Source organism: Phaenicophaeus curvirostris, chromosome 1, assembly GCF_032191515.1.
Source record: "Phaenicophaeus curvirostris isolate KB17595 chromosome 1, BPBGC_Pcur_1.0, whole genome shotgun sequence".
NCBI lineage: Eukaryota > Metazoa > Chordata > Aves > Cuculiformes > Cuculidae > Phaenicophaeus > Phaenicophaeus curvirostris.
The window spans coordinates 102,172,917-102,197,415 of NC_091392.1; the positions used below are offsets into that span (position 1 = coordinate 102,172,917).

At 37.7% G+C, this 24,499-nt stretch overlaps 1 protein-coding gene across 5 annotated transcripts in view; it reads left to right on the top strand.

Moving 5' to 3' along the window:
* The window catches only part of GBE1 (1,4-alpha-glucan branching enzyme 1), a 161,830-nt gene that overhangs the window by 116,531 nt on the left and 20,800 nt on the right, over positions 1-24,499 (top strand). For all 5 annotated transcript variants that reach the window (XR_011338572.1, XM_069870145.1, XM_069870127.1 and 2 more), the window contains 2 exons: positions 15,962-16,146; positions 17,261-17,389. Coding sequence is in view for 4 of the 5 variants with exons in the window: in XM_069870145.1 (XP_069726246.1) it covers positions 15,962-16,146; positions 17,261-17,389 (314 nt within the window). In the remaining variant the exon portion in view is untranslated. The remainder of the gene's footprint in view (positions 1-15,961; positions 16,147-17,260; positions 17,390-24,499) is intronic.

Below are 24,499 nucleotides of genomic sequence, written 5' to 3' on the forward strand. Positions count from 1 at the left end.
AATAAGGTCTCCCCTCAGCCTCCTCTTCTCCAGGCTAAACAACCCCAGCAATGTTTAATTGCTGAGTTAGGAACCCTCAAGGATTTCAGTCTAAAAAAAGTTTTTATTCAAACGTGATATATGACTTATTTTGAAATAATTTTGCAGGTTTTTCACACTTCGATGTGATGAAATTCTGTGCTAACAGTTTATATCAGATTTTTTACTCCTTTTATGTTGAGATTAGGATATTGACTTTTTCTTTCCATGCTGGTTTCTGCATATTTTTAATTATTTATTTTTGGTCCAAGGACTCAGAGAAGGCCATCGAGCTTTACAGCTTATCTCAGAGACTAAACTATGTCCAGATTTAATTATACAGGATTTGCGTTCACTCTCAGCAGATCAGTTAACTATACATTCATCAGAACTGAGTTGCATTTTAAAACCTGTTTAAGCACAGAAAGTTCATGTGTCAGTCAGCATGCCATGATGAGATGTGCTGGCATCCGTCACAAACATATCGGATGCCTTTCACTCTTTCTTCAGGAGCTCTGCACAACTTCCTCATTTGTTCTCTATTGCAAACCAAAAGTGTAGTTCTAGGAGATGTGATGGGCTACGTGTCTGAAGGACCTCCTAAGGACTGTCCTCATAAGCAGGTTTCTCTGATGCCAGGGTAACTTTATAAGTTAAGCAGATCTTTGTAGAAATAGATATCAATGAAATTATATCACAGAATGTAAAATAAGCTCCTTAAGTAAAGGCTGTCACAACTCAGCTACCTGGTGTTTGAAGTTAAAGCCATGTTTTCAGTTTAGCTACTCTCATATGAATCTAGAAAATATGCCTTTGAAAACAGCAGCAATCATCTACCAATGTGAAGTATTATTTCATATGGGTTTTCACTTGAGGGTTTGAGAGGCAAGTGGACAGGTAACACATCCAAAATGTTGATTAATGAATGCACTGATGAAAAGTGGGTGGATACTGTTGCAGTGGAGTCTTTTACAGGAAGAATGTTATAAACTGAAAATCCAAAATAGCAGTAGCTCACATACAATACACCTAGCTCTATAGGTGGGTTTCTGCTTGACTTTAGCTATTTTCTGTTTGTTCCAACTAATAAGCAATAACCTTGCATAACTGAAGTACAGCTTGGGTTAGATATTAGATTTCAGTGATTGTGTTGAATTCTGTTTAGGAACAAATGGACTATTTGATTACATTTTTATATACATTTATATTGGATATTTTTATATATTATATTTATATATATTTGTGTATATATCAGCTCACAGTGGTGAGACTTTACAGGAATAGGTTGCTTTGAAATAGTGCCAAGTCCTGCAAACAGAATACTGCTTATACCTTCATATTTCACAACATGTCAACTTAGAAATGCTTTTGATTGGTTTTTGTTTTTTTTTTTATATCAGAGGAGTCTTACATTGTCAGCCATAGCCTTGATACTGAGCACATCAGAGGTGAGTCTGTGAACTGTGCGACAGTGCCCAAGTGCTACTTACTTCAGCTGCTGTACAGGCTGATTGACATTTTCCATCTCTTCCAGAAAACAGTGGTGTAGCTAGCAGTATGATGCTTTGCAATAACCATAGAATTCTGTTTTTGAAAATACCACTGAATACAGAGGCAAATGAGAGGTGTTTATAATTATGAAGGTGTTGAGAAGATGGTTTAGAACACACGTTCTCTTAGGAACTTTATAAATACATTTTCAGAGTGGCAGGATATGAATCAGCCTCAGGTAGTGGAGGGCAGGAGGCAGCTGACAGAAGGAAACTTTAATGCAGGCTTAAAACAGTCATATGATGATAGGACAAGGGAGAATGGATATAAACTGGAGAAGGGCAGATGTAGACTAGACATTAGGAAGAATTTCTTCACCATGAGAGTGGTGAGGCACTGGAACAGGTTGCCAGGAAAAGTTGTGGATGCGCCATCCGTGGAGGTGTTTAAGGCAAGGTTGGATGGGGCCTTGGGTAACCTGATCTAGTGGAATGTCCCTGCCCATGGCAGGGGGGTTGGAACTAGATGATCTTTAACGTCCCTTCCAACCCTAACTATTCTATGATTCTATGATATGTGATTCTAGGAGGAGTCTTGGGAACGTACTACTTCTGTGAGGTTATGAGGTAGGATGATGTTCAGAGCAGCAACCAGAAGTATCTCCGATGGCTGATCTGTACTATTTCAAGAAAGCAAGACTTTGTATTGCTTTTTCCTTCTTTGTTATAAGGATGACCTACCTGATCTGTGGACATTGGAATGAGTTCCCAGTCAGTGCCTATGTGCCTTTTTGACTCCTTATTGCATCAATTATATGTATGAAGTATGTTCTAGGTAAATATAAATATTTGTAGTGCATGTTGTGATGTATATAAAAGAAAGGACCTGGTTTCCCAGAGTAGATGATATGGCAGTTGCAGGTGGACTCTATGCATTTGAGTAGTGTCTGGATACAAGGAGCTGACATTCTTTGTGCATTTTTGACTAGGCCATATGCAATCAGGCTAACGGGGATAAGGCTGATGTCTGTGTATATGCAAAACCCCCCAATGAGAATTATGAAGTATATTTTTGGACATGACTTTTCTTCTTATGCAAGCATACATTGCTATTTCCCTGTATTTTTCCTACCCTAGATAAGACCATTTAATTTAAAAATAGTCATTGTGGTGCTCTGCTTTCTCTTTCATGCTTGCCCACTTCTCTATCCTGATACGTCTTTTCCTTCAAATGATGTCTCCATAATCTGCATGCCTTCTCACAATCCACATTCTGGTTTTTCTTTTGAGTTTTACTCTAGACTGTACCATCTCCTAGTTCTGTGGAACAAGACTCATGTGTTTTCCTTCTCTGTGTTTTTGGGTTTGTTTTGATTTGGTTTTTTTAAGCTTACGAGCTGCTTTTTTAATCAGTACAAAATCATTTCAAGTTTTCTTGTTTTGTGTTGTTAACAAACACATGCTATTTATTTATTCCTCTAGTAAGAACACAGTATTACTGAACAACTTAAACTTTCACTGTTGATTTACATCATATGAGAAGCTTTAACTTTCAAATCTATCAAACACTATTCAAGTGGTCTTTTCCCTAGGTTACGTTTTCTTTTTCTTTCACTAATGTAATCTTTTATGTTATCCTTAAATGCTCTTTCAGAATGAGAGGATGAAATTCTGGACTTATTTAGACCAGTAAGAGAACTGCTATTTATTTAATATATTATGGTGCGTGTTCTGCCATCTTTATGTGACATTTTCCTGTTCCACTCTGGTCCTTAATTCACTTTTTAAGCCCACTGACCTATCAGTTGTTGTACCAGTCAGTAGCTGGTGTTAGGCCACACTGAAAGGCTTAGCTAGAACTTTGACCACATCTGCATTTTGTATGCTTTTGTTGGGGTTTTTTGGTTGCTTGTTTTTTTTGGTTTTTTTTTTTCCTTTTATAATGTGTTGTGCAGTATTTCTGTTCCTAAATATTTTAGTAAATTTTTGGAAGTGCTTAACTAAATAATAGATGCTGTACATGTACCATAGTGGAAATGTCAGAGTATCCAAGTCAGTCTCTCATTTTTACTGAGGTGTAGTTAATAGGAAACAGCAACATGGAAAATTTTTCAATGTAACAGCAACACAAGTAGTTTCCATTGGTACGCTGTATGTGAGCATGGATTACATTTTAGGTCTGAAATACATTATACTGGGGGAGGGGGTGCTGAAATGTAAACTTTTAGGACTGAATGTTTCTATAAGTAGGTTAGTAAAATAACCATCCTAGCATCCTCTCAGAGAGAGTCGCTTCTAGCCTAGATGACTTATCATTGACCATTAGCATGAGCTGCAGAAAATCTTTGAGTTCTGCTGAGTAAGGCATTCAAGGAAAAGCATGAATTTTTCCCTAGGAACTGAATACTATTATCAGGGGTGCCACTGACATTTCATAGAATCATAGAATAACCAGGTTGGAAGAGACCCACTGGATCATTGAGTCCAACCATTCCTATCAAACACTAAACCATGCCCCTTAGCACCTCGTCCACCCGTGCCTTAAACACCTCCAGGGAAGGTGACTCAACCACCTCCCTGGGTAGCCCGTTCCAGTGCCCAATGACCCTTTCTGTGAAGAATTTTTTCCTAACGTCCAGCCTAAATCTCCCCTGGTGGAGCTTGAGGCCATTCCCTCTTGTCCTGTCCCCTGTCACTTGGGAGAAGAGGCCAGCACCCTCCTCTCTACAACCTCCTTTCAGGTAGTTGTAGAGAGCAATGAGGTCTCCCCTCAGCCTCCTCTTCTCCAGGCTAAACAACCCCAGCTCTCTCAGCCACTCCTTGTAAGACCTGTTCTCCAGCCCCCTCACCAGTTTTGTTGCTCTTCTCTGGACTCGCTCCAGAGCCTCAACATCCTTCTTGTGGAGAGGGGACCAGAACTGAACACAGGATTCGAGGAGCGGTCTCACCAGTGCCGAGTACAGAGGGAGGATAACCTCCCTGGACCTGCTGGTCACACCGTTTCTGATACAAGCCAAGATGCCATTGGCCTTCTTGGCCACCTGGGCACACTGCTGGCTCATATTCAGTCGGCTGTCAACCAACACCCCCAGGTCCCTCTCCTCCAGGCAGCTTTCTAGACAGACTTCTCCTAGTCTGTAGCACTGCATAGGGTTGTTGTGCCCCAAGTGCAGGACCCGGCATTTGGCCTTGTTAAACCTCATGCCATTGGTCTCAGCCCAGCGGTCCAGCCTGTCCAGATCCCTTTGCAGAGCCTCCCTACCCTCCAGCAGATCAACACTTCCACCCAGCTTAGTGTCGTCCGCAAACTTGCTAAGGATGCACTTGATGCCTTCATCCAGGTCATTGATAAAGACATTGAACAGGGCTGGACCCAGCACTGAGCCCTGGGGAACCCCACTTGTCACTGGCCTCCAGCTGGATTTCACACCATTTACCACCACTCTCTGGGCCCGGCCATCCAACCAGTTTTCCACCCAGGAGAGTGTGCGCCTGTCCAGCCCAGAGGCTGACAGTTTCTCAAGCAGAATGCTGTGAGAAACTGTGTCAAAGGCTTTACTGAAGTCCAGGAAGACCACATCTACAGCCTTTCCCTCATCCAGCAGCCGAGTCACTTTGTCATAGAAGGCGATCAAGTTAGTTTGGCAAGACCTGCCTTTTGTGAACCCATGTTGACTGGGCCTGATCACCCGGTTCTCTTGCATGTGCTTCATGATAGCACTCAAGATCACCTGCTCCATGACTTTCTCTGGCACTGAGGTCAGACTGACAGGCCTGTAGTTTCTTGGGTCCTCCCTGTGACCCTTCTTGTAGATGGGCATAACATCAGCCAGCCTCCAGTCCAGTGGGACTTCCCCAATCTTCCAGGACTGTTGGAAGATGATGGAAAGGGGTTTGGCCAGCACATCCGCCAGCTCCTTCAATACCCTTGGATGAATCCCATCCAGCCCCATAGACTTGTGGGTGTCTAGTCGGGCTAGCAAGGCTCTGACCACCTCCTCTTGGATCATGGGAGCCTCATTTTGCTCCTCTAGCTCCTGGGTTTCTACACAGACAGAATGACTTTCTTTACAATTAAAGACTGAGGCAAAGAAGGCATTAAGTACCTCATCCTTTTCCTCATCCCCTGTCACTGTTGTTCCTTCTGCGTCCAATAGGGACTGTATGGTCTCCTTAGTCCTCCTTTTATTATTTATATATTTATAGAAGGATTTTTTGTTATCTTTCACAGACTTTGCCAATCTGATTTCTAGTTGAGCCTTAGCCCTTCTGATTTTTTCTCTACACAATCTCACTTCCCTCCTGTAGTCCACCCAAGAGGCCTGTCCCCTCTTCCAGAGGCCATAAACATTTCTCTTCTTCTTGATATCACTCAAGATCTCTCTGCTCAACCAAGCTGGTTTTCTCCCCTGCCGGCTTTTTTCCGGAACATGGGGATGGCTTTCTCCTGAGCTGCTAGGATTTCCTTTTTGAAGAGCTCCCAGCCCTCCTGGGCTCCCTTGCCCTTAAGTACTGTTTCCCATGAGACTTTGCCAACCAGCCTTCTGAAGAGTTCAAAGTTTGCCCTCTGGAAATTTAATGCTACTGTCCTACTAACCACCCTCTTCACTTCACCTAGAACAGAAAACCCTATCATGTCATGATCGCTTTGTCCTAGGTGTCCACCTACTGCCACATCCCCCACAAGGCCTTCTCTGTTCACAAACAGCAGGTCCAGGAGGGCACCCTCCCTTGTTGGTTCATTCACCAGCTGTGCAAGGAAGTTGTCCTCCACACACTCCAGGAACCTCCTAGACTGCTTCCTTTCTGCTCTATTGTACTTCCAGCAGATATCAGGAAGATTGAAGTCTCCCACAAGAACAAGAGGCATTGATCTAGAGATTAACCCCAGCTGTTTATAGAAGAGCTCATCAGCTGCTTCTCCTTGGCTGGGTGGTCTGTAACAGACTCCCATCACAAAATCTACCTTCTGGTGGCCTCCTCTAATTTTAACCCACAGGCACTCAATCTCCTCATCACCACAATCCATCTCAATGGTGTCCAAGTCCTCCCTTACAAAGAGGGCTACCCTGCCTCCTCTCCTACCCTTCCTATCCTGCCTGAAGAGTTTGTACCCCATGATAGCTGTACTCCAGTTATATGAGTCGTCCCACCACATTTCAGTGATGGCAAAGACATCATAGGCTCCTTGCCCTACAACAGCTTCCAGCTCTTCCTTCTTATTCCCCATGCTGCATGCATTGGTGTAAATGCACTTCAGCTGAGCTGCCGAGCCTTCAGCCCTCTTAGAGGGAACAGAGTTCATTCCCAATTGCCTGGTAACTGGAGTAGCTAGCTCCAGAGTGCCCATATCTCCCTTAGCACCCTCAGGTGTGTTCTCCCCCACTTTCTGTGTGGTGAGGTACTGGTGGTCCTCACCAGCACACCCTCTCCCAATCACCATTGCCCCATGTCCAGGCTCGTTCATGTCTAGCCTGGGCTCAACCTCCTCCCCCTTCACATCTAGTTTAAAGCTCGATTTATGAGCTTAGCTAGGCTTAGCAAGGGCTTTAGTCCCCCTAGGAGACACGTGTCCCATCCGTAGCAAGAAAGCCTGGGGGTGCGTGAGCCACCCCATGATCAAAGAAGCCAAAGCCCCTCTCCTCACACCAGGCTCAGAGCCAAGCATTAATTCAATTCTTCTTCCTGACTTCCCGCTCCTCTCTATTTAGCCTTGGGATGGAGCAGAATACTATTTGTGCCCCAGAGCCCTCCATCATTTTCCCAATGGCCCTGAAGTCATTCTTGATGGTTTTGGTCTTTTTGTTTACTAGACCATCGTTACCAGTTTGGACTACTATCAGAGGATAGCAGTCTGTCTCATGGACCAGGAAAGGAAGTTTTCTAGCTACCTCCTTCACTGACGCCCCCACTAAGCAGCAGACCTCTCTGTGGAATGGGTCCAGTCTGCAAATGGGTCCCTCCGTTCCTTTTAGGAGGGAGTCCCCTACGACAATCACCCTCCTCTTCTTCTTAATGGAGGATGTTTTTATCTTTTTCTGAGGATGGTGTGGCCTAGGCAAGGATTCTAGGCTGTGGGAGCCATCATCCTCATCCTCAGGGTTGGATTCCACCTGCAGCACCTGGTACTCATTCACCAGGGGGATCTGGGGCTTTGGTGTCTGGGTGAGGGGAGCAGGTTTCTTTTGTCTGGCAGGAACTTGCTGCCATTCCCCATCTCTTGTTCCCCCAACCTTGCAGTTTGCAGGTGGATGGTGCTTGGACACACCAGCTCCAGCAGGCTGCTGAGTTAGTGAGAGGGCCCTGCTCCACTGGTCTATCTCCCTCTCACACTCCCTGATGGCCCTCAGCCTCTTTACCTCTTCCCTTAACTCCTCCACCATGTGAAGGAGTTCCCCCACTTGAGCGCAGCTTTGACAAGTGGAGCCAGTACCAGAGGCACGAGCTGGTGTGGGAGGGGGGCACTGCCTGCAGCCCAGGGTCTGGGTAGCTGCATGCACCCACTGTGGCTCTGTCTGAGTGGCACCATCCATCCTGCCTGCTGCAGCACACAGAGCAGCTTTAGCAGTATTTCATTGAATACTCTTGATGGAACACAACAAATAAGTAAATGAAAGAAGTATTTTTATCAGATACATACGAAGTCCAATACAAAAAGCCAAAACACTTACCCTATCGCATGGAATCCAAGAGTGGGAGGGGAGAGACAAAAGAACAAAAGTTACAGAACATATTATAGCCTGTCACAATGAGACAAGGCTCAAGTCTGCTTCACTCAGTGAGAGGGTGCATGTCAAATATAGATGTTTTCTTACCCGTATTGGGAAAATGTTAATACGCAAGAGTGAACAGCAAGTTAACATCAAGTTTCTGAAGAAATACGCAACAGAAATTTTTAATTTATGAATTGAGCCTTTTGGTGAAGAGATCCCAAAGATCAAGTCAGTGCTCAAAGGAGACCATTTTTTGTCAGCAGAAGATGTGAAAGCAAAAACAATGGAGATCCTCAACAGCCTTTCAGAAAATGATCTGTGGAATTGCGTTGAACCTTGACAACACTATGTATCAGCTCAGAAGGAAACTATTTTGAAGGTGATCACAGCTGATTTTCTTAATGTGTTAAATAAAAAGAATTACAAGGCATAGTCTGTTTTTTTTTTGTGTCAGACCTTTTATTTTTTTCAGTGTAAATATAATTTGACTAAAAACAAACATGATGGCATAACCATCATGTACTTTTCTGTTGAAAAGTAAAGTAAATCTTAAAAAGTAATGCCGTGATCTGTCCGTTGTGCCTGGCTACTCCTCTGTGTAAGCAAGCTCCTCTGTCATTCAGCCTTCCCTAATGCAGTTACACAGAGTTGGTGCTTTTGAGTAGAATAGTTTGTTTTCTTATTACTTGAGTGTGGGTTTTTTTTTGTAGTTGATCTGATAAAGGGGAGGTATAGGTTTGAAATATGTGGACTAAATAATGCTATTTAGTATGGTTGGAATTGTTGTTGGGTCAATGGAAAAAATATCTCCTTTAAGAACTTGGTACCATTTTATCAGAATTATAAAATTGTACAGTATGATAACTCCCAACTTTTTAACATCATAGGAAGTGCGTGAAGATAGGCCAGCCTTGATAGGAGGGAGGAATTTAAAAAACTCACAATAACCAAGCTATTTTTTGTTATACTGCAACCTAGAAAATGATATTTCTTTTTAAACACTTTTTGAAGAGAGGACAGGACTGTGCTGAAATGTTATAAAAATTATTTAAAATTTTATTTTTTTATTTTAAAAAGCTTTAAATTTTAAAGTGACTTAACATTTCTATCCTAAGTATCCACCAAAGACACTAATGCATTTATAATTCACCTTCATTTTTTCAAGGTACTTGCAGAGAAAAAAAGACTGAAAAAGTAAGAAAACAAAGCAAGAGTTGTAGCCTAAGATAGTCCTTAGGACTTAAATGTACCTTTGGGGTAATCTGCTGCACTTAGGAGGGGAAGTTTCCCTGTACAGTTTGATCCTGCTTCACTGCAGCAAGTTAAACTAGAGGTTGCAGGTATAGCTTCCCTTCAAAAATTAACTGTACAGATTAACTGTATTTATCTAGGCTTGACTAATTGCATACCAAGCAATAGCAAAAAGTTATTTGAAATGGCCAGAATATTTAAATAGGAATATCAGACTACTGGACCTTTTAATAGGAGTATAAAATTAATAGAGTGTCTTGCAAGAGCACAGGCTCAGTAAGCGTTTGTCAGCTTCTATAAAAAAAGAAAGAGTAAATTGTGAATTGTCCTGAATCTAAACAATGTGTCTGATATGAGAATATTTGCTTTCCTGGATGATTTGTTTGTGTTAACCTGTGCCTGTTTGCCTTGATGACTGAGGGAATAATAAAACTGATCTGTTTGCTTTGACAAGGAGTCATTTATTGCAAGTGATATGCACTGCAAAGGAGAAGAAAAGGTCATTAACCAGTAAATGTCCTTTTAAAAGAAGTATAAAAAGTAATTAAATACTTAGTGGGTTGAATATAACTTCTAAAAGCAACATTTTCTTGCTGAGCAATGTTGTGCGATTTTCTGTTGCCGAAAGCTTTGGTACATGCCATGGATAATATGTTTATATACACACAGTTTTCAAGGCTTTGTTAATTTTATGCTATACTTTTATACTTTCTGATTTTAAAATCTAAATTTTAATTTCTTAGGAAATAAGAATAGAAACCAATTTTAAGAGTTCTTGATATACTTTGAGTTTTATTCAAACCAGTTGTAGACAGGTAAGTGAAGGAAAGAAGGTCATCTGCAGAATCTTGAGAATCATAATAGGCAAGTCTCCTATGTCCCAGCTGCGGAGCCAAACTCTTTGAATCCATAACTAGTTTCTCAGTGATACAGGTGTGGTTTTTAACCACACACACAAAAAAAAAAAAAAGCCTCAGAAGAAGAAATGGAGAGTATATTGTCCCAATTAAGGCTTTGCCAGAGCTAATATTCCCCAATACAGAAATTTTATTTTACAAAACGGTCTTGTGCAGAAAAGTTTCACAACTACCAGCAGTCATCAAAAAGCTGTGGTACATATATCTTAAGGATTTTTAATGTTGTGAGGTTTTTTTGTTTGGTTTGATTTTATTATTTTCTTCAGAGGTTCAACAATTAATTGTAGAATTAAGGAAGAAATTGCAGTTGGTATCACAGTTTGATTCTTCTGATGTTGGGGAGGACTACTGTTATCATTTTCTTTAGGATTTCTCAGAGCAGAGTGGGAAGCTTAAAGGCTCAGTAGGAGAATGTTCACTATTTTAAAGCTGAGATATTCAAAAGATAGGTAGGACATTTGAAAGTGCTACCTACCTATGCTGTTTGTGTAAAAATGTTTTATGCATAAAGCATAATCTGTAAAAGGAGAAGGAAAAAAGAAAACAATATCATTGTTATATCCTGAAAGTGAATGGAGGCTGGTCGAGTGTGCCAATAGGAGGCATCATTCATGCTTCTCATATTCTTTGGTCCTTTTCTAAGCACCTGCTTCTATCTGCTATTGGAAATGGGGAACTAAATGGAAATTTAATCCTGATTCAATAGAGTTCACTGGTATGTTAAAAGGTAGTACTGGAATGTCATGCCTGAATAGTATTAGAGATGTACTTCCAAACAGCTTGTTGTGATAACAGTTGAGATTGAAGAGTACTAAACAAAGGGATAAAGCTGAAAAAGTCATTATAACAGAAACCTTCATTTACTGCTGTATAAATTAAATCGATGTTATTCTGGAGGAAGAACAAGAAACTACATTTTTAGATAAGCTGAATAATTTCTTTTTTGTAGCAACAAGTTAGACATCAGAGTAAATTCCTCAAAATTTCATTCTGTATCTGGCCTGTATCTTCTAGTCAGCTACTGTGGATGGAGTACTGTGTCCCTGGTATTACCTAGGGTAACCGTTTTAAGGACTTAGTACTTTCCCATGTGTTTGGTACATAGAGGCATGCTTGTGTGTTTTCATGACTGTGTGACACCAGACAAGATATGTTCTTTGATCCTTTAATACAGGTAAAATTAAGCATACCCTCCTTTTTCGTGAAGGAGATTTAGAAGATCCAAGTTTGAAAACAAATATAATCGTTATCGTGGTTTTTGTCTTATCATAAATTGGAAGGAGAAATTATATAGTATTTTCAGAACATGGGAGAATACTACTTTTCACAGAACTGACTTTACCAATGCCTCTCTTCTTACTGCTTCATCATATGTGGTATTTCCTCTAGCCTGTGTTGTATGCAGAATTTACAATAGAGTTGTTTGCCTGAAGTGATTTTTGTTAGCCTTTAGGGTACCAATATGTCACGGAATACCAATGCTAGAGAGATAAAAAAAATATGACCGTCTCCAAGTCACATAACCCAAGTGTTTCAACAGGAGTCCATTTGGAATTTCACTTTATTATATTGTTGTATAAATGACAAGATTAAATGAATGCTTGTAATGAAGCTCATTCTCTTACAATTTGCATGCAATGTAGAGTTTCTTATTTGGTTTTGGTGTTATGAACATAAAACTTAATTACTTAAGGGGCTGAAGAACATTAGGTACAAATACAAGTAAATACAAAGTATCAGAATTGCTTAATATCCAAGAGATTCACAGCTAGGGAAAATGAAGATTAATTGTTTGAAATGTTTATTTTTTGAAAGAATGATGAATATCATATGCTATCTAGATCTGATTTACATTGATCCTGATTAAAATTAGCAGGTTTTTGTATTGTAATCATTGTCCACAAAGGTAGTGAAGTTAAATTCAAATCAGTTAAAACTCCTAGATGAGTTGATTATCTGGCTTGTGTAAATTGGCGTAACTCCACTTACTTTGACAGAAATGCATTAAGGTGGACCTGTTGAAATTCTGTCCCAGTGTGTCCAGTTTCCAGCTCATCAGCTTTTTATAGTATTTTAGATCATTTAAAAACTTGTTCAGCCTTATGCACCTAAATAAACTTCTTACCTTTGATGTATCAAATAAACTAGTTGCTTTAACTGCTTTTAAAGTATTTAATGTTATGCTTAATTGAAAATGCAAACAAATCAAAATAATGGGCATCTCTTGACACTACCTGCTGCATCTTTTAAATATGCCTTCTGTTCTGCTTAGCCTGATTCTTTGAGGGAGAATTGCTAGTAAAGACGTCTAAAGAGGAGACATAAGAAAACTTTAATGACCTGTGGGGCACAGCTTCAAAGTAATCATCATCAGCATAACTACTTTGTGGTGTAAATGCATTTCTATCCTAATAAACAAGTGTGGTATAAATCTTCATTATAGTAATACAAAGTTAATTTAGTTTTTGGAATTGTGATTTTGAACTCTTTTACATAGTAGAGTTGTCCAAAATGTACAATATGCAGGAAATAGCAAATGTGAACTAATTCCTAGATAAAATTAGTAAGCATTGCACTTCAGTGATTTGGTTTTGTTTTGTTTCTCTAATCAAAATTTCAGTTAATTTCAGCTTTGTACTCTGTGTTCCCCATGTTAGTTCCATTGTCTTGATTTGCATCATTTGTAGCAGCTGGCTTCTTGTCAATCTGTACTGGACCTTTACATCAAACAGCAAATTAATTACAGGAAAAGAAATCCCAATAGTACTTCTATGCTTAGAGGCTTTCAGTTATCAAGAAGTGAACATTGCTGATTGTTGTCAGAAGTGAGAGGTGGAACATGGGAAAGAGAGCAGTGCATGCTTCACAAGTACCATGAGTTGTCTCTAGAAGCGAGTATTGGTCAGGTACCTGTACCTTCTCTTCCCTAGAATCTCCCCTCATTTGTTATAAATTTAAACTAGAAAGAAAAGCGGTTTTAAAAAGAGTAATATGAGATATGTATTTTTGTTAAAGGATGCATAACATTAATGCATCTCATATGCAGAAGCGCTCTCGGGAGTTTATTGGTAGGCCTACTTGCGTCCTAAACATTAGTTCCTTTTCCCTGTATCACATCTTAAAAATACGACAAAAAAAGCTTACTTGAATTCATTCTCTCATAATTTATGAACTTCCATTTTTCTTTCTGAAAAAGATAAAATAAGAGACTCTTAAAACCAAGCAACACGTACAAAAGACACTTGAGTATATTGTCCAGAAGGTGTCCATACAAACAGATATTTAAAGTGGGAGCCATCAGTGTTTAAACTCTCAACATACTTTTCTGATATCAGCAAGTAATTTAGTCTTCTATGAAGTTGCTGCACTATGTTAAATTCCTTTTTTTCTTAATGGTCGTTAGTAATGATTAAGAAATTCACCTTTTTTTTTTTATTTTGCTACACTTTTGCTTTACTTATAGTGCAATACTCTATTGAATTGATGGGCTAGTTCAGTCTAATTTATTTGCTATCTTCTATTGCTTATTTCCCTTGCTTTTCTGTTTTTCTTGAACAAATAGGTATGAATTCCTTAGCTGTCTTTTCAAGATACACGTCGTCTCTGACTTTCTGATGGGTTTTTTTTGCTATCTTTAACTGAGCTATCTCATGTAGTCTGCTTTTCGATAGTACACAAATTACAGACAAAGGTAATACCTTGTCCAGCTCTTAAAAGAATGTTGAGTTTGGTTAGATGGAGTGTCTGTTTTGTAGCAAAATCTTCCCTCATTTTCCATAGCTTGTACAGTTTAAGATCTCAGTCCAGCATTATTGCAAGGTCGTTTTCAGTGTCCTGCTGTGATTTTGATTCTTTTTTATATTTGTCTCTGGTTTTCTGCTGAATATGAAATTTAGTGCTTTAGCTTTGAATGGGAAATTTAATTTACAACTTGTCATTTTGTTTACAAAATGGATACCACTGTGAAGAATTATACTAAATATGTATGCAGCCTTTCTCTTTTGTTCCTTGTTCATTTCTTTGTTCCTGTGAAGCTCAGAAATACACAAAAATCACTTTGAAAATCTAAATTCCTATCTGTCACTGCTGACTGTATCCTCCAGGACTTCCAGGCAATGCAGGCTGGGCAAGACAGCAGATGGTGGCAGCACGTACAGGGTATCCATCCAGAAAGCAATGCTTGCCTTCTCTCAGCATCCCTGCCCTTTGTTTGTCCAACAAACTCCAGTTTATTGACAAAATTTGACTAACTGCCTGTAGAAATTGTTAGATTTTTTTTTCTAAATAAAAACCCTCTTAAATTTGATCATATTACCTCCCATACGTATTTCCAGATACACTACTTCTTGTCTCTGTTTTACAGTGAGTAGGTGTTGTATGTAATCTCTATGATGTGTTTGTGAAATATCAACTATTATAGGCTTTGAAATGTGTGTTTAACTTTCAAGGTATTTAACACACTTTACTCCCATGTAAAATTGATAGTCCAAAGTAACCGAGAGACTGCTAGGCAATTGGTTATAGCACAAATTATAACCAGTTAGTTAATCTGGACTTGTATCAAGCTGTAATAATGATGAGAAATAAATAAATAATTATAGTAAAAGAAGAAAATGTTGCATGCGTGCAAGTTGTTCAAGAAACTGAATCTGAAATGAGGTATTGCTATTAATCTTCAGCTTTGACAGCTGAGACGAACTTCAGAGATTCTATACAAGAGAAGCTAAGATTTTTTTTTATGTGATTAAATAGCAGCTTTTGTCCTGTGTGTTTCTTTTGGAATGTGATGCAAGTCTGGATAAATCTATTCCTTGTCTTAAGGAATATTCCTGTCTCATCAGCAGTCGTGTGGGCTAGATAATCCGGATGAGACTGGTGAATTTGTGAAGCGTTACTGCTACAGAACACTCAATTGAAATACAGTAGTGTTTACACATGTGGAAAGGGATGTGAACGACTGGGCACACAGAGGAAGCCAGTGCTCAAACATGCTTTATCCCACCTGAAATGTGTCTTGGGTGCTCGTGACACCAAGTATTACATTTGGAAAAGGAACCTTCACTGCAAGGTGGATGAAATGACACATCTTGCTGGATCCCTGAATTGTCACACCCCTTAAGTCACTTGTTTTCATTACCAAATACTGAATGCATTATCAATAAGTGTTGTGCTTTATCTTCTATAATCTAGCCTGCTACTTTGACTAGAATATCTTTTTGAATTTTCTAGGAAGTGAGCAATCGAGATTCAAGTTGTCTTTTTTTAAAAGTTATTTTTATACCCCTGGATACAGCGATTACAGTATTTATAGTCAGGATATCACCATTTTATACTTCCCCTGCAGTTAATGGATATTTTACTTCGGTATTTTTATTGGCCAAACCAACCTGTTACCAAGCATGGAAGTTCTGAGAGGCTTTTTAATAATAAAATGACCAATTTACATATGGAGAATTATTCTTTGGAATTTAAAACTTGTAGATAGGAAATATACTTTGATCTATTTTACTTGTGTTCTTTTAGTGCATTTTTAGCACATGATTTAACAGATCCTTCATATTTGTAAATGCAGGTAATGAATTTGGACATCCAGAATGGCTTGACTTCCCCAGAAAAGGGAATAATGAGAGCTACCACTATGCCAGAAGACAATTTAATCTTACTGAGGATCATCTTCTTCGCTATAGATTCCTAAATGCATTTGATAGAGACATGAATAAATTGGAGGAACAATTTGGCTGGCTTGCATCTCCCCCGGTAAGCTGTATACACTAAATGATAAGTTTTTAGTCACTGGTTGGGTACGTGTTCAGAATAACAGCAATACCAAATTTGCATGCAGAAATTTTAAACAGCACTTTATTATGCACTGTGTAATACCCCACCATATATTTGAAGTTGTCAAAACATTTCACTGAAATATCTTCCACAGATAATAGAAATCTGAAACAGTCTCCTTTTAGCTTCATAGCAAGCTCTTTTCCTATTATTTTTGCTACTTTTATTTAGTAACTGTAGATTGGATAAAGCAGACTACAGAATTGTCTGTAATCCAATGCAAGGATTGCTTTGGGAAAGTTTAAATTGTTCTAACAATTTACTTTATATACATAATTACTCTGTTACTGAGAAAACACTTTTGGTGTAATGTAAGTTATAGTTTCCTGATCTTCAACCTGTCCCTTTCTATTTATCTTTTTTACATAAAAATTGCACTGGGCTTCTTATCAAAGCACCTCAATTATTATAATTTCTCAGTAGTTTGTTACTTGATACTAGTTATAATCCACTTTAAGGATTTTTTTAATAGGTTGTCTATTTATTTATTAATGGTTTTAGCTAATGGTACAGTGGTGATATGTGTAGCAGTTTATTGTGGTTTATGAAAGCTATTTCTCACACAGATTTAAAAAAAAATGACCAAACAATAAAATGAATCCAGTGCTTCATTTTCTAAACTGCTAACAGTAGTTGTGGTGCTGATACCATAACAAGTAGATTGAAGGTTTGATTTTATAAAAGGAATCTTTTTTTGATAAAGGAAAGTGTGAGAAAAAGACCATGTTACCACACTTTGAGCAAGAATTTTTCAAACGTTCTATATCTAACACATTTCTACCTCATTAATTTTACATTACCTTATGAAAAGTAAGCAACAGTTTAGCAATCAAATATTTTTTATGTCATTATATGAGTAAACAAAATCAGTTTGCTTGTTAAAACTCTTGTGTTTGCTACTTGAGTCTTTGTTGATTGTTTGAGATGAGAGATTGAAGCAGTGGGGGTTTTTTTCTGGTTTTTTTTTTGTTTTGAATTCAGTTAGAAATGAAATATTTTATAGTATTGGATTTTTATTTATTTTCTTTCCTAGGGCTTTGTGAGTGAAAAACATGAATCCAATAAGGTCATAGCATTTGAGAGAGCAGGTCTCATTTTTATTTTCAACTTCCATCCGTACCAAAGTTACGTGGACTACAGAGTGGGTATTGAAACTCCAGGAAAATATCCTTTTTTTTTGCTCTTTTGCTTGGATAGATTAGCTTTAGTAGTTGAAAACTAATTTTATTTATTTTCAATGCAAACTGTTGCTAAAAGCTAAGAAACCACTTATTTGTGATCACACATTACACTTGAGTAATTGACTGGATTTGTGTTTGTGTCCAAATTCTTACTGTTGAGGGAGGTTCAAAGAATTAATGCTAAGTGGCCAGAGGAGTTTAGTTTGCCCAGTTTCTGTGTGTTTTAAATGCTTTGACAAACTGTTTAGTGAATCTTGCTGTATCTGCTAAAAGCGCTGCAGTTCCAAACTTTTGCCTATTCTCTTTGTATTTGTCAGCAACTACAGTAAACTACTGCCATCTTTCAGCAGACTTAGTTCAGTGTAACACCTTATTACCGTAATTTCTGAGCACCACTGACCTGAACTCTAGGGTCTCAGGCCTTAGCAGGATTCTAGTTTAGAAATATCAGGTCAAACTCGCCTTCCTCTGCTACTTCTATTTTGCTACTGGATCTTGTGGTGGAACAGAGTTTTAAACTGGAGTGGTAAAATTTTAATCTGGTGTTGTGAGATATACCAGTATTTGACTGTCATAGGCTTCAGGCATAGTGTCATTTAAGTTGATGCTACTGCACTTCATTTCTTTTGTATGAAATGCTTTGAGTTCTGCAGATGGAAATGTTAAGGACTACAACAAGGAATAGAATCAACATCCCTTTTTTTTTGCTCTGATATAATTAAATCTAAGCCACATCTTTTGTTTACTTTCTCCCTTTCTTTTTCAAGGATGTTAACGGTTTAATTATTAGAAATGCTTAATATTTAAAAAAATATCACTCAAGTTCTGTATCACTTATTTTTCTCTTTTTCATAACTTGTCTTCATCAGGCTCGTATTTAATTATGATTATGTGTTTTCCTAATTTCATGTCCCGGCTTGTGAGAAATGGATTAAATAACTAAGCACTGTTTTTCTGGCTTTGTAAGTGCTTTGCATGCATTGCTAGAAAAAATCTGCTTCTTGGCACTTACAACTAAAATGGGACTAAGATGTACTTAGACACTTCTGAAACTTCTTGGGCTTTCTTTAGGTTTATAGAAATATTTTTATGACCATTCTGTTGACTAAAAATGTAACGTAAGCAAGCTTTTGGTTTTATCAGTGCTCTAAATTTTTCAGTCATTTCAAAAAACATTTCAAATATCTATTTTACATCATCAGAATGTCCTTTCTTCTCATAAATTAGGCATTTACAGTTTGTATTGAATCCTGAACACATTGCTCCTGTTTCAACTGAGGCTGCTTTATAGTAGCTCTTCAGAAACCATTTACAAAATCTGCTTTTTACGGGGTTTACTTTGCAAATCAAAATCTAGTTGGATTTCAGTATTGGTCTATTGCTAGGGCACTCTGACCATTCAAGTAGCTCTCTGCTGTGTCTTGGCTAGAAACACAGTCATTGCTAATTGAAAAATGTTGGAAAATTTTTGCTTTTCACTTAGTGGTAGATTATAAAGTGTTTTTTTTTTTTTTTACATCACTTATGTTTATTTTGGTTCACTGAAAATCATACTGAAATTTAGAAACAGCTCAAGTGTGTTCAAACAAGTATGATATAAACAAGGCTTACAGATGATATTTTACATTTACAGTTTATATAGTATTTTCTGATATGTTAGTGTAGACACATCTTTGTCTTTTATGTATGTGTGCATTATTATTTTATTTACATCAGGTATTATAGACAGTTTAAATTTAAAACATCTTTGTTAAAGCATAAAGATCCATATTAGCTTTTGTTCACCACCCTGAAGATTTTATGGCTGATGGAACTATTTACCAACAGCATATTTTCTTTTGTGAAGGTGCATTGTCTGAAAATCATCTCCTGCTTTAAGCAAACAGTGAATTTTGTGGTTCTCTGTCCTCAGTGTGTGACGTGCTCTGCTACCTTTGCCAGGAAAAGAGGATCCTAAATGCTACCACTGCTCTTAGTTCTCTGTGAAACATAATGCATCTTCACCTCTGCTGAGGGCTTTGTTCATTTGGTTGAGGAAGCGGCTATATTACAGTGTTGTACTGTTTGTAATTCTGGAGGAAGTAGTTCACTTAATTTAGCATTGTAGCTTAGGAATCGCAAATGTAGAATTGTCCCATAAATCACCTTTTCAACAACCCTCACCTATTCCGTTTATTCATTGGCAGTTCAATGCATCAATAAGGGCAAATTCCTGAAAATCCCCTGGGATGGGAACTGCTACCAACTGGCTTTCCGCCTGATTTAACCTTGAATTTTTATGTTCGAAGGTAGGAACCTTCTCTTCCGTACAGTACCTCTGATTCTGAAGACACAGATCATTCTGAATAATACATATACTTAGGCAGGTATATCACAAGAATTTCTGCAAGATCTGTTTCACAAAGCTGGCCTGAAATGATTTTCAGGTTTCAAAAGCTACAGTGTTCTATGTGATTGTCCCTCAAGGTGAACACAGCAATTTTTCTCATGTCAGGAGAATAAAAAAAAACTCCCCTCAGTTGAAACAAGTATCTTAATAAAGACACTTTTCTAGATTTGGGTGCATTTGTTTGAACAAGTAGTTTCGCTGCCCCAAATCTGTAGTTTTAGGTTAAAAGCAGCTTGAATCTGAAAGGTCTTCATCAGACTTCCCTGAAACAAAATTTAGGAATTTGGTTTCTTTTGATTTTATTTTTTAAAGTATTGTGCATAAAGAATAGAAGACAACAAAAGATTGGGGGGAAAAAAAAAGCAAGTTTAACTTAGGTCAAAACCTTTTGATTTGGCTCAGAAGAATTTTTATATATTTTGATTTTCTCTTTGGTCTTTGAAATAAAAATCTCATTTATGTTAATTAAGATCTCTTTTTACATGGAAAGTTTATTTATTACCCATATTTAAAAGGTCATTTGTTCTCATCCAAGGCCATCACATGGGATGAACTTTTGGGACCTATATTCTAAAGAAAATGCTTTTGACTGTATGCGTCAAGTAAGAAAATGTGCCCTGGTTCCTACACCGTAAAAATCTCACTTCTTTTTAGTCCTGATGCTAGCAAAGTCCTTGGACAAAACGATGTCTGCAAATATCTCGAATGTCCCTAAACTTCTAATTTCTGTTCTGTCATAGAGAAATCTAAGCAGTACTGTATCTACCAATTGCACTCACAGTATCTTTTCATTGCTAATGAAGACAGATGATCTCAGTTATCCCATACCTCTGTGTAAAAGTTTGCTTCTAACTCAAGGAAAGCTGTCTAGTTGTGGAACTACTGTCCAGGTGTACTAAAGAACTGCTGAAATCTTAGTAGCAGCTAGGATGCAATGCTCTTACAGGTTCATTAGACTAGACATACCTAATACTCTGACATTAGAACTGAGAAGATGCGGATAGTAACTGAAATATGTCTCTGAAACCAAGCTCAAAAGCAGAATCATGTTACAGCAGTTCCTTAGGGTTCCTTTACTTAGCTGGGTAGTGGTAACAAGCTATATCTGTTGACTTAAGTAACAGCATGTTAGATGTATTGCAGCATATGGTGAAAGAAAGGAACTAAAACTGTCATGTTTCTCACAGGTGAGGAGTCTATATATAGTATTTGTGATTCTGTTTGTAGCAGCTCACCGTAAAGATTGTGCATGTTATTCATAATCTCCTCTGATTGCAAGATCAAATGGTAAAAGTATGCAACAGTGCTGTTCAGATTTGGATGCACTCATTTTCTGTGGTGCTGGTAACTATATAAACTATTAGCAGTAAACAGGCTAACTTACATTATTTCTCTAATCTTTCTAAGACTGGTAAAAGTGAGACAGTGCAAAAGAAAAGGACAGCATGATTTCCAGACCATGAAGGAGACTGAGGCTTATTTTGGTACTTCAATTCAAGAAGGATTTGGCTTTTTTTTTAAAAAAAAAAAAAATCCTAAAAGTTAAGAGTATCAGGTATTTTATCAACCATACAAGTCCACACAAAATCCATTTATACTTAACCTAACCAGGAGAGATGAAATATGCATACATTTCTTTTGGACATGTTAAGTCTTTCTTGGCTGCAATTTCTAAACTATTAATCAAGAATAGCTGACTTGAAAAATACCTTATCAGTTTACAAGCAACAAAACATATCACAAAGCTGTCTTATTGCAGCCCCATCTCTTAGAGCAGTCAAAGATTTATTATAGTATAGAAACAATCCCAAACTGTTTATGGTATCAGATTTTAAGTGAAACGTGTCCCGAAGTTAACAACCGCTATTACGATCCTATTCTACTTGCTTTCAACGTTCTTTCTTCCCTACCAAAATCCAGCAGGCTGAGTTTTAGTATCAGTTTCTTTAAATATGAGGGGGTTAATGTTGACTCACTTGCTTTGTAGCTTTTGCTTTGTAATTAGAGCAATGTGTTTTATTTGTAGGTTTATAATGGAACCTTTTAATCTGAGGTTTTTTAAAGATTACCTTGTAACTAGGAAATGCAATCACATGTGACATTAAATCTTCAGAACAACTTCTCCACTTTAATAGGAATTCTTTGTGATTCCTTTGGACCTTAAACATGGAGCACAAGTACTTAAAAGTAAGATGGTTGTTACTCTGGTTTTTTTTCCCCTCCCCCCAAGAAATTGGTGGATTTTTAATGTGATACTATGAGACAGTTACGGAATAAGCCTGATTGATATTGAGAATTGTGGGAAATGTGACGATCCTTTCACTACCTAGGTTTAAGTTTATTCAGTGGATTGAATTAGTCAAATTAGTACATGTAACACTTAAATTTGTGTTTATTAAGTGGATGGACTTGTGTACCAGTATATTGTAGTAATATATATCACTAAGCTGTTGTCAATTTTTTTTCAGGTGTTCCTCAGTTCTGATCTCATGGAAAATATCACTCTTTCCTCTATTCTTTGTAAGCTGTTGGTGTAGCAAACCTTATTGTACTTTTATAAGATAAGTGGTAGACAATGGACTTAACAGTCCTACTGGTCACACTTAGTTTGGAAAACCTTTTTCTCAACTGTCAGTTGATCAAAAAGTATATGAAGAGTCACAGCCACCTTGGAGTCAGTTTTTCCTCCTTTTTATACTGCAGATACTGCAGTCTTCTCCCTTGACTTATTTCCCTTGACGTTGGCTTGCTCCGTTCTTCATCTTGTTCTCCTAAGATGATGTACCCTGGTGTCAAACATTCAAGGACTGATGCCTTAATTTTTAATGTAAGCATGAAAATAGATGTTATTGAGCAATATGAATCACTACTAGCTTTTCTCTATTTGTATCTTGACATTTCATGTTGTCATATACTTCTAAAGTGCAAGAAGGGTAATAAAAGGGGGAAGAAATGGTTAGTTCATTACATTATTGCCATTTTTACATGGGGTAACATTTCAAAGCATTGTAGTGCTAGAGTGAATAAATACCAGTCACACATTTATTGTTGGCATGAATGTAGGATGCATAAAGACATTTGAAGTCAGAGTTTCCATAATTAAATAGCAAAATGAGATCTGAGACATCGCAAATATTGTCATCACAATGCTGCAAAATTATACTTTTTAAAAAAATTAATTCAGGCTCGCTGACATTTGCAACCTGCACCTAGAGCTTCTAATGAGCAAATAAGGTCACTTGAGTGAGTCACTGGCATGCAGTTGCTGAAGGCAAAGATGCTGCTTTGCAGGCTGCTTTGAAGTGCAGTTATGTAACTGTCCCTGCCTATTAGAATTCAGGGGATATCCGGCATGTGGAGATGAAGGACTTAATTTAGGATTAGTCAAATGCGAAATTCTATCAAGGTAGTTGATATGTTAAGGTTAATAGGTGTGAATAAGGAATATAGCATATTAATGTGGGAATGCATCTTCAATTTGTGTAGGAAAAGACATGGGTTTCTAGTACCATGAGTCTGTAACTACTAGAGCAGCATATGCTATCGTTAAATTTCTGTTTCATTATATGAGCGGAAAAAGGAAAACATTTCTATGCTCATGCTGGAGTTTTACTTTATAAATTGTGCTCTTTCAGAAGCCTTTTCACGAGAAACAGGCAGCTTGAGCTAACAAATTATTTCTGCCTAATTTGATACAGTTTGGAGATGTATGAATAATCAGCATCTATGTCAACTGTCTCTAGTTCTCTGACTGTAGACAAAATTTTGAATGTTAACAGGGAAACCATTGTAAGTTTCCATTTTAATTTTGGTTTTTTTAATAGTTTTTTTATAATGCTGACTAGATTTTTCTATGGAGTTCCAAGGCAGTAAAATTTCAATACAGAAAACTTCTCTCGTCTATTCTAAGGGAATGTGACTAAAAGGAGGGAGAAAGAACAGGAGAGGGCCTTAAATAGTTCAGAAATATCTCCTTTCCCTTTAATTTTTTTGTTAAACAATTTTTCTGCATAGTTGGAAGTCTCAATAAAATTATCTGTCACCACTTTGTTTTTCCCCAGAAAGACTTATCTTGTCACAAGAGTGAATCAGCATTTTATGATCATGATTACCAACCAATATATATTTACATATCTCTAAATTTACATTTTAATTAAGCAAAAGCATCCATATTTGGTTGAAACAAAAAAGTACAGTACCATCCCTACTCCTCAGTACTGTGCCCAGATTTGAGTACTAAATGGCTTCAACAGTTGTCTAAATATCCTGAGTTGTAGTTTATCATGCTAATATGTTTAATTAAATTAGAAAATTCATCCAAATACTCTCTAATATGTTTTTTTCTCAACTGGAGGTTGACTTGTTAGTCTTCTCCAAATTTAAGATTGAGTGGAGAGGAGGAACAGAAGTATGCTTCATCTTGAAATTAATTGTGCCAGTTACCTGAGTGTTTTTTATTGAAATTGAAGGATTATTAAAAACAAAAGGGCCTAACCATTCCAAGCTCTTTACAATCCTCCTTGCACCTGTTTTGTTGCTTCATCTTCCCTGTGTTTATGGTGTGTTTAATGGCTGAGTTCTTGTTTTTCTTTATGTGACTTGATAGTATGTTTTGTCCTTTAACTTCTGTATTATTCACTTTGTATTCTTTTATGCCTGGCTTGATAATCTAGTTTCTACATTCTTTAGACTTCTTTCTAGG